Source organism: Scylla paramamosain, chromosome 6 (assembly GCF_035594125.1).
Source record: "Scylla paramamosain isolate STU-SP2022 chromosome 6, ASM3559412v1, whole genome shotgun sequence".
Classification (NCBI taxonomy): domain Eukaryota; kingdom Metazoa; phylum Arthropoda; class Malacostraca; order Decapoda; family Portunidae; genus Scylla; species Scylla paramamosain.
In genome coordinates, this window is record NC_087156.1 from 27193628 (window position 1) to 27204496 (window position 10869).

The window sequence follows — 10869 nt, forward strand, 5'->3', positions numbered from 1 at the left end:
TGCTACACTGGAATGAATCATGTTCGTTGTCACGTACCCTACTGTACATATATTGCCCATCATATATCAGCAGCATTCCACAAAAGCCATTTTTCATTAGTCATTGCATCGTAAGTTAGGGGCTTCATATCAATACGGTACTGACGGTGCATGTAATCATAAAAACAATGAATATTAACTATCATTTATATTAAAAAATAACACCATTCAAATAAAAAGTGTTAATAGATCTTTTGATATTTTTACTACACCAGATGACTGTTTGCTGACTGTCGCCTTATCGCCATAAAACGGTTGATAAAATAAAGCTGAAAATAATTACTTTTTGTCTCAGTATTATTGACATGCACGTTTGTTTGTTTGTTTGTTTGTTTGTTTCCTTTTACTGTTTTAATTTATATGAATCACTAAAGATTTATAATGAAATATAAACTAAATGTGATCAAGGTTCTAAGTAAAATTCACAGTCCAAAAAAGGTTAATTTATTTCCTAGTTTTCTTACTACGATCACAAATAAGCTAAAACACACAGTATTACAAAGATTTAAGATGTTCTTACAGATATGGCAAGGATTGATGGAATACAGTCAGTGAGACACCACGGGGCAGGGAGGTGCAATCTAATGCAGTCTTTTTGCATGTATGTGTTATCCTTCCATCAAAATTTACATTAATTTTAGAAGGAACAATGATAGACAGTGGTTCGGTCATGCGCCAGGAAGCAAGTATAATCTTTCAAATAAAAATACGACAATAATTAAGGGAACATAAATGCTTTTAAAAATTTTAATAGGAGAGAAGGGTATGGAGGGAGATTTGCAAAGGTGAAAAAATAAATAAATAAATAAATGAAAAATAATTGAAAGATACAGTTGTATGAATGTGAGACATGGAGACTAGATGTATGGTTAAGGAAACTGATATACTGATCTACTAATAACAGGAACAATTACTGGCACAAAGTGGTTTAAAGAGAATGGGAAATAACACAAGCTAATCAACTAGTAGAAACAGTTTGTTGGGTACCTATCATCAGGACATGTGACAGTACTTGATGCATGTGGGAAAAATGGAAGAAAATTCATTATTAAAAACAGGTTTGTAAAAGAATAGCATATGTACTCATAAAGCTGCAAAAAAGGCATAGAAGAGAAGGCATTATGGAAGCACTGCATTGTGAAGGACATGACAGTCAAGAGGATAAAACATGTGCTGAATAAGAAAAAGAATTCTAGAATGTGAAAGATACAACATATTTCTTAAAGAGCTGAATGATATACTTTGTAGGGCAATGCACTGCTACTAATGGAATCTTAAACATAATGAAACAGCAAGAGGAAACCTTCATAAGTAAAAGAAATAGTAAATCTATGAAAATTGTAGCTTAGGTAATTATTCATTAATGGCAACTTTGCTCACAACATGGTAACTATTGTCATTTTCTTAATTTTGAAATATGGCTTCATGTTAGCACAGGGAAGCCAACCACCTAAAAGTGCTGATATGAACTTTAACACCCAGTAAGCCAAGGAGTGTACAGGTGTTAATTTCTCTCTCCACAGAATTCATGCAGTTTTATCCTTAGTTTGTGGCAGTTACTCTAGTAAGCCAATCCCACAGTTTCCATGTATGATTTAAAGATTTCAGGTTGTATATAATATGATTATTTGAATATAAATAAAAATATTTAATGTCATAGAAAATAAATTATTCACAGGAGTGGAACCAAGCATCATGTTTACTTATCCTTGTAAAATTCAAATTGTGTTCAGGTTAATAGAAACTTTTTACTGGAATTGCACTCCATCTAATTGCAGGGAAATAATAAGCATCACACGGTTTCATAAAAGAAAAAAATCATACACTGCATCTGTGTTGTGAAGCTAACTTTCTTCAGCATAAAAATTCATTTCAAACTTTACTTGGAATGATTCTGAAGAGAACTGTGGATGTACTTCATACACTTGAGAACAGCTCACATGAACAGCCTTATGAACTAACTGCATAATAGAAACAAAAAGAAAGGCAGTGTGGAGCAATGAAAATTAAACTTGAAGACTACAATACAATGGAAGTTTAACTGACCTCCAACATCCATGTCAACCATGGAATGAATTGCAAATGAGGAAAAAAAAAGAGTAAATTAAGGAAAATGACCACAGTATCTGAGGAATGCCTTCACATCACCATCAGGCATTCTACAGCAACTTGATATCATCTGCAAACTCTGAACATTTCCATTGGTCTCACAATAGTCTTTTTTGGCACAATCTATCACAGAATTTAACCCTCCAAAACTTTCTCAGTTGTATGCCTTTAATTAAGATTCTAATTTCATCTGAACATAACCACTTGACCAAAAGACCAATCACAGTATAAGAAATTTCATAGCAACATCCAGTTACAGTAAAATCTTGATCTCTAGTAAATATAGTCAATCAAATAAAATATTCTTTTAGGTTCACAATTACTTAGGACAATATTTTTATGCAAAGTGACCCACAAATGTTGCACATACCAACTTGCATGTTTACATTAATTGGAAACTGGCATAATCTCCTCTATAAGGCAGCAGTAAATTCAAGGTACTCTTCATTATTATTATTTGTGCCTCTCTTTCTTCTGGGGAGCCCCAATCAAGGAATGACCACTACAAAAATGCCCTAACAATACCTCATCTATATATAACAGATTCATCCCTCAACAGATCACTTCTATCCACTCCTTTTACAGTATGCCACCCTATTCTACGCTTACATGGGTTCTCCTTTCATTTCTACCCTTATTCCTGAAGCCTTGAGTAACATATTTTCTTGCCTCAATGTCAATAAGTTTAAAACCAGATATTACTCTGAATGCATTATTGTTGTAAAATTTAATTTTTCACATTAAGAGCCACAAGATTCCTTTTGCAATGACTACTTTATCATATACCAAACACATATTTTCCACTTGATATCTTCTCCAGTTTCACAGACAAGTACAGCCTGTATAATCAATGGATCAGGATTTTACTGTAATTTCTTTTTCATGCTTATTTACACAAACTTCAACTTCAAACAGGTTCACTTATCTAGCTGCTCTACTTTCAGTTTTTATGAAAGTAGTCTCCATCAGTTCAGTGATAAAATAAATAAAAGTTTTGAAGTAGTTAAGAAATAATTACAAAAATAAACAACACAATTCACCCCTCCAAAGAGTACTTCACCAGACTAGACTTGAGTGGTCCACCACATTCAGTATCTTATTAGTTATATGTTATGACTTAGAATGAATATTAACAGAAAATATACCACTCATACTGTATGGTGGGAATGTGCATGGTATTCCAATAATTAATCAATATACACATCTATAAATAAATGACTGGCATTGTGTAGTAAGTAAACTATTCAAGTGCTGCTCAATGTATCAATGCATCTACATGGCATAATGACAAATCCTGATCAGAACTCTGAAAATACTGTCAGTTAACGCTATACAAGGTCTTTTATCACAATGAATGAAGATAGCTAGCAATGTGTTTCATAAATCTGAATTGTTCAACCAAAAAGGTATTGTGCTTTATTATACAAAAATTTATAAAATCTGGTTACGCCAACATCTTTTGTATGCTCAACTGACTTTCCATGGGAAATATTTTCAGTAATCTGCTTATTATGCCAAAACCTCCAATTACCAAATAACTTTAAACAAGTTTATTATGAAAATAATGAATTAAAATAATCTAAGTTATTTTACAAACAGGAAGAATTATTTGCTCCTAATCTGCTCCATTTGTCTTTACCATAATATTTTCCACTGCACTGCTCACTCACTAGAAAAGTTCTCTTTTGCCACATGATAATCTTTTTGGTGTTGCATGTCAGTAATTAGTAAAAAGATTATCATAATGATATGTTGATGCAAGACAATTTTTCATTCAAATTTCAAGTCTCTGACATCCTACTTGCATCTGATGTTATACCAGCTGATTCTAAATGAATTGTAAAGAGAAAATACCAAGCTAATTAATGATTGTCTAGCACTATGTAAGGCATTAAAGAATCATATGTTGTATTATGTCAAATGCAACACTATTCCTTCTTCTTACCTTTTTTTTTTTGAAATATTGTAATACTGAACCATCATCTAATACTGAGTTAATCACTTCATCACACATTGTTTAGATTATTTCCAATAATTCCTATCTATCAAAGATCAAAGTAAGTTTAACAGCAACCATAGTATTTTTTTCTTCTTCACTGAAAAAGAAAATAAAGACTAATTTCCAGTTAATTCAGTACAGGGTACATCTATCCTCTACATAAATCAAGATTAGGGTTTATCCTGTTAGCAAGATCTATGACATTTACCTGCAGATTCAAGCAATACAGGCTGATATACAAAGTCATTCCATAAGTAGTTGGATCACGTCATTCAGCATGTTTTTGTTTGCATCTATTTGATAAAATTCAATTTTAATCTAAACTTTAAAATTTTGAATTCAAACTTAATATTCTGAGAATTGTGTGATTATTGGGCCACAGTTTAAAAAATGCTTTCCTCTATTGCCTTCTCTGATCACTTCTTAAATCATGTACAGGAGCATGAGTCACATTTTGAAGAGTACTATGAACAGTGTCCTCCATCTCTGTGGCCATTCATGAGTGCCAGGAAACAGTAATATAGGTACAAATCTTTCCAGCACAAGGCTAATATTCTCATATTTAGTTACTATAATCAACAAGTTGATTTTCAGAATTTTTAATATGGAAAGCTTTTACAACTGCAGTACTGTGTACTTATCAATTTGATATCTGGAGGTTTTAAAGCATATGTACCTTTAAGTAGTTGTATTTATTTAGTTGTAGGACAAAATCTGAGCTACACTTGCATAGCCCTATTTCTGTATTTATATTCATCCACTCTCTCTTTTTTTAGTTGATCAACACTCCTCACTTCCTTAGTCTTTTATTGTGTGTGTGGGTATTTACCTAGTCATGCTTTATGGGAAAAGAGCTATGCTCATGCTGTCCCATACAGTGTGTGTGCGTGTGCATGTGTGTGTGTGTGTGTGTGTGTGTGTGTGTGTGTGTGTGTGTGTGTGTGTGTGTGTGTGTGTGTGTGTGTGTGTGTGTGTGTGTGTGTGTGTGTGTGTGTGTGTGTGTGTGTGTGTGTTAACATAAAAAGTACAAAGCCCTTCTTAAATATATAGTTTCAAATTCTTGCAACAGCTTAATAAATTTTTTTCCACAGGTTGACCATCGACACTAGCATCATTTAATCCAGAACCTTGTTTAATCTGGCATATTTTCAGCTGGTTGTATTCTCTATCTCTTCAGAATGCCATGCCATGTGATCACTTTACTGCAAGCAGCCACAGACAGTGCTACAACCATAGCATGGTAAAGCTGTTATGCACACTAAAGTAAGAGAGAGAATCAAAATATTTACCATGTATTTCATACATCTTGATTATTATGAACATCTGTGGGGAGTTATAGTGACAATTTACTACTGCTCTGTTGTCTGTGCAATGTGTCAGGATAGAAATGGAGCAAGAAAACATGAGTACATGTAATGAGTAATACTAGAACACCAAAACATCTATGTGGAAATGCTACATCCTATCACAAGTTTTATGATAGATATCATATTATCAACATCTGTATCGAATAATATTGACAAATTACTATTGCTCTGTCTGTAGAATATGTTAAGACAGAAATGGAACAAGTAAACAAAGGAGTAATTTCCACAATGGGAGCGATTCCACACTGCATTACTAGTGATGTTTATGAAACATTTGGTTTAGAATATCACAGTGAATATAGCTATTGAGGGATAGTTCTAGATATTACAGAAGCACCAAGGCACTTCACTGTGTAAGGTTAGCAAAGAAAAATAACCTGTGAATGAGGAATGAGCAGCAGAATATATCCATAATTTTGACAGAGTTGTTTCCAGTTTCATGATGTTTGTGTTTAATTTACACTTAGTAAAGCAGCAGTTTCATTTTATCTGAGAACATTCTCTTGCACACCAGATACACTATTTAAGTCTTTTTAGATGTACCAGCAAGTGCATTAGAGGTTTAAAGGTGCAAACCTCAGTTAGTCTGGGAAAACAGGTAATTTGGGATTGCTCTAGAATCATGGACGCCAAAGTATTGATGGTCAACCTGGACACAAAACTCTCTTGTATTGAGTATTATATAAGTACCCCACATCCTCAATTCATTCTATGCTTATAAACACACCACCTTGCAGGCAGCTATTTTCATGACAGCTCTTTGCAGAAGCAACACACCTGCTTTCAGAATAAAAATAATGATAATAATAGTAATGATGATGATGATAATGACAATCATCACAATAATGATGATGATGATGATGATGATGATGATGATGATAATAATGATAATAATAATGTTAATAATAATAATGATAATAACAATAATAATAATAATAATAATAATAATAATAATAATAATAATAATAATAATAATAATAATAATAATGATAATAATAATAATAATAATAACAACAATAATAATGATAATGGTAATAGTAACAACACATAATAATAATAATAATAATAATAATAATAATAATAATAATAATAATAATAATAATAATAATAATATTGATAATAACAATAATACATAAAAAATCCTTTTATCAATGAGCATGGGTCTGGTCTGCTGACGAGAAATTAATTTCCCTACAGTCCACACACCCTGGAGGCAGACACTGTTCTGGACAGGTTTAAGAAGAATCAGTTGCAAAGTGACCTGAGCACCTTGGCAGACTGTGCAGGAGGCAGTAACAGCAGCTGTTTGGATTGCCAGATACATCTAGAGTGAAGGATTTGGCCACCTTTATGGGTACAACTTAAATCAAATATGTAATTCCTACAGAACTAAAAGATTTTTGGGGGTAGAAAACTGAACTTAATAATTTTGGAATAACAGAAGGGACATAGATCACAACAAATACCATCTGTTTGCCATAACTGAAGGAACATTAGGAAGTGGTGGAGTTCTTTGTGGCCATCAATGAGTACTGAAAATGAGTGTACAAATGTTCACTGACAATTTCCAATACTTTTTACCTGGCAAGAAATTTCCAACTAATTGCTGTTGTCACCAGTGTCGCTAATAACTAAAACAAGAACAAGAGTTTCCCAGTTATAAGAGTTAGGTAGAATAAAGAGACTGATAGGACTCAATAGTATATAGGAAACCAGAGCAAGAGTGTTTTAATAAGTGAAAAAAGTCCATCTCAAAATCTCCAGATTCCCACAAGGACTCCAGAACAATGGTGTTGCTAATACACAAGTCCTACAATACTACATTAAAGCTCTGGAAAACACTTAAAGATGCACATTGCATATTTTTACCACTTCAATGTGTACATACTCTTATTAAAAACTTTCTGCATAATTCCTTTTTAAAAGGAAGCATAAAGACAATAAAGAACAATACTTCAGTTCTTTGCAGAGTTTTCATCCCCAAGCGTTGCACATTGTATCGCTCTTAGTCTGTCCCGAGCTGGCTCAAAGGAAGACTGCAATGCTAAGGTTGACTGATAAAAGGCAGTGGCTTTTTCCATATCACCCTGTTTGAAGAAACAATTAAAAATTAAACATGGATATATGTTTCATAACCTGATTACTGTTTACCTTACTAACATGCACACACATCAGACTGAGAGCCTTCATGATGGATTACAGACTCACTCATTTTCCTGAAATTCATAACTCTAGGCTAAGCAAAAAAAACTCAAAGGAATTTTTTCACTTACCTTGGCAGCATAAATATTAGCCATTGTAAAATGAATGACAACAAACTTTGGGGATATTTCTAATGCCATGTTTGCTACAACAAGAGCATTATTGTAGAGGCCTGCCCTGAAAGTAGAAGAAAAATTAATTCCACATGATTACCATTTGTAACACATAAAAAAAGACAGGTGTGCTTAAGCACAATTTAAGAAAGAAAATGTAACACTGTACTGCTTTCTATACTGAAATGGAATAAAGCAGTGAATAAATCTGGAATAATGGAAGCCCTTAAAAACCTATGATTTTGTACTTTGAAGGTTTGTAGAATATTCCAAATAAAAGATTCTCAACCTATAATAAGTAGGGATTTCAAATTACTCAACGGGAAAAAAAATATGAAGAATGTCTTGGATTCCTATATTACATAGTAGACATCTGTTCTCATTATAACAGCTAGGTAATTCCTATTAAATTCAGAGAAACAATAACAATGGGACTTATGGCTGGGACATACAGGGAATCATCTTCTGAACAACACTGTACTCCTTACCTGTGAAGGATATTTGCCAAGGATATGAGAGGGATGTCCTTCATGTGCCGGGGTGCATAGTGGAGGGTGTGTCTGAGGCAGTCCACAGCACGCTCCCCGCTGCCCACCACTCTCCAGTATAGTGCTGCTGCTGTTGCCACCACCCATGAGGTCTCGTTCTGGAGTGACAACAATGTGACTCTACCATAATTGCTTTATCATAGCTGTCTCAATCAACTGTGTGCATGGAACTGTGTGAACCCTGGAAGGTAGATACTACTATGAAGGAGGAGTAATAAAGCAAGCGATGGATTAAAACCAGCCAAGCATTTGTGATGCCTGAGATGATGCTTTCACAGCAAATGGGATGTGATCTTAATTCTAAAGACTTAAAGATTCACAAGTACACTGAAATACCCAGAACAATACAAACCATTTCACCTCACATGCTCGACATCTGTAGCCTCAGCTCCTTTGTATAACTGCATCAATCTGAGTATACCCCAATGTATCATAAAAAGGCTACAAAATACAGAACATTTGTGAAAATATAACAAATACACTCTATATGATAAACTCACTGTTTCTTAAAATAGAAAGCTGTTATTTACCTTGGCAAGGGATCTTGCAATCCTGGTAGCCATGAGATCAACAGAGACTGGAGTGCGATCAGTAAGTGTCTGAAGAGCCTCCCTCAGTCCCATCTCTGGGAAGTGTGGCAGCAGATGCCGGTGTCTAATGCCAGCCAGGTGGTCCAAGGTATGCATAGAGGCTGGCAGGTCCCCTCGACAGATAGGCTCCTCCAGTTGAGTGCCCACAGCAGGACTGGGAACCAAGTACTCAGCAATACTGCAACACCAAATGAGTTACAATGAGATCAAAACATAGGATTAGATCAACTGCTAATGATATTAAAAAGTAATATCCCTTATAGTGGTAACACATACAAAAATATGTGCTTAAAAGTTGGTAACAGATGATGCATGTCAAGGCAAAATATGAGAGGATAATATGAAAATACAAATAATTAAATTTGTCTTACCAACATAACATGGAAGTGGAACCAATAATAGGCTACATTTGCACAATATTAAGTGAAATTTGCTAAGTATTTTTTTTTTTTTTTTTTGTGCTCTGTGAGGCCATAATGTAAATACTAAATCATTATAACAGAATACACTAGTCATTCAACATGTTAGCATCTGGTGTAGAAGAAATGCCCAAGCTCTCTACCCCATGAAAACAGAGGCACTGTGGCTGTGATAGTGAAATGAAGTATGATCATAAAGGTGACAGCAAGGATGGTAATACTGCATTTCATGATGATCACATACAATCTATTGATGAAATTCATAAACTTTTCCAAATATACTACTCCTTACTCTATGCTTTTGGCTGATACAGAAAGCCACGTGGAGGTGAAGTGCTTGACATCACTGAGCTTGTTGGCCCGGTCACACACGTGGGGCGGAGGCGGAGGAGAGGCCACCCTCTCCCGCACCCGCAGCAGCACGTCAGGTAAGGGATCATCCTCTACCACTGCAGTGTCAGACCCACCCATGAAGCTGCTGCTGCTGCTGCTGCTGCTGCTGCTACCTCCAGTGCTGCCACTACCATTACTGCCATTACTACTACTGCTACTGCTGCCACTGCTGCTGCCACCAGTACTACTGCTGCTGCTGCCACTGCTGAAGCTGTTACTGCCTCCCACACTCTCAGACCCACTGGCACTGAACGATGCTGCAGACTCCTCAGTACTCACCCCAATGCGCACATGAATTTGTTTATTGGTGGAGGTAACCTGCAGTTATGAATATGAAAGACACAGGTAAGAATGTAAAACAAAGCACAAAATTTACATGTTATGAGAACTATCACAAATATTGAGGCTTGCATGAAATATGTTGTGGTAATTACATGCACAATATCTCTTGTAAGACTTTATAGTTTGTATGTCTTAGTCTGTTTGCATGCATGTATGCATCACACAGTGTATAACAAAAGATTCTGCAGATACTGCTAGAGGTGAATCACACAGTGTATAACAAAAGATTCTGCAGATACTGCTAGAGGTGAAAGTACAAGTTATTCCAAATAGAAAATGCTTTACGCACAAATGTATCTTGAGGCACTGTTTAGAAGTGGTATGAAATTCAGATGTGGGCAGTTCCATGGTCCACAGTGAATCAATACCATGTCCACACACACTCTCTCTCTCTCTCTCTCTCTCTCTCTCTCTCTCTCTCTCTCTCTCTCTCTCTCTCTCTCTCTCTCTCTCTCTCTCTCTCTCTCTCTCTCTCTCTCTCTACATCAATACATTTCTCCATTTCACAGGGGACTTATTCTTTTACATTCTCAACTTCAATTTAATTTTCATAATACTTCTTGTCATTCCACTATCATAAATTCTCTCAAGATTCTTCAACCATCCCTTGATGGTGCATTTTACACAATGGTAGGAGTGTTAGTCTTCCACTCCCACCAGGATGCAACATCACAATACCTGAAGTAACATTCCATACCTATTCACTACCACATGAATGGGAGCTGCAGTATGAGAGAAGGCAATTCCC

The 10869-nt window shown here is 35.2% G+C and overlaps 1 protein-coding gene across 1 annotated transcript in view; it reads right to left on the minus strand.

The window, feature by feature from the left end:
• Positions 1–467: 467 nt before the first annotated feature.
• Positions 468–10869, minus strand: part of LOC135101546 (tetratricopeptide repeat protein 17-like) — a 37376-nt gene continuing 26974 nt past the window's right edge. The window contains exons 16-20 of the mRNA XM_064005641.1: positions 9679–10097; positions 8908–9145; positions 8318–8475; positions 7788–7893; positions 468–7601 (exon numbers count right to left, since the gene is read on the minus strand). Coding sequence (XP_063861711.1) covers positions 7470–7601; positions 7788–7893; positions 8318–8475; positions 8908–9145; positions 9679–10097 — 1053 coding nt within the window. The 3' untranslated portion in view covers positions 468–7469. The remainder of the gene's footprint in view (positions 7602–7787; positions 7894–8317; positions 8476–8907; positions 9146–9678; positions 10098–10869) is intronic.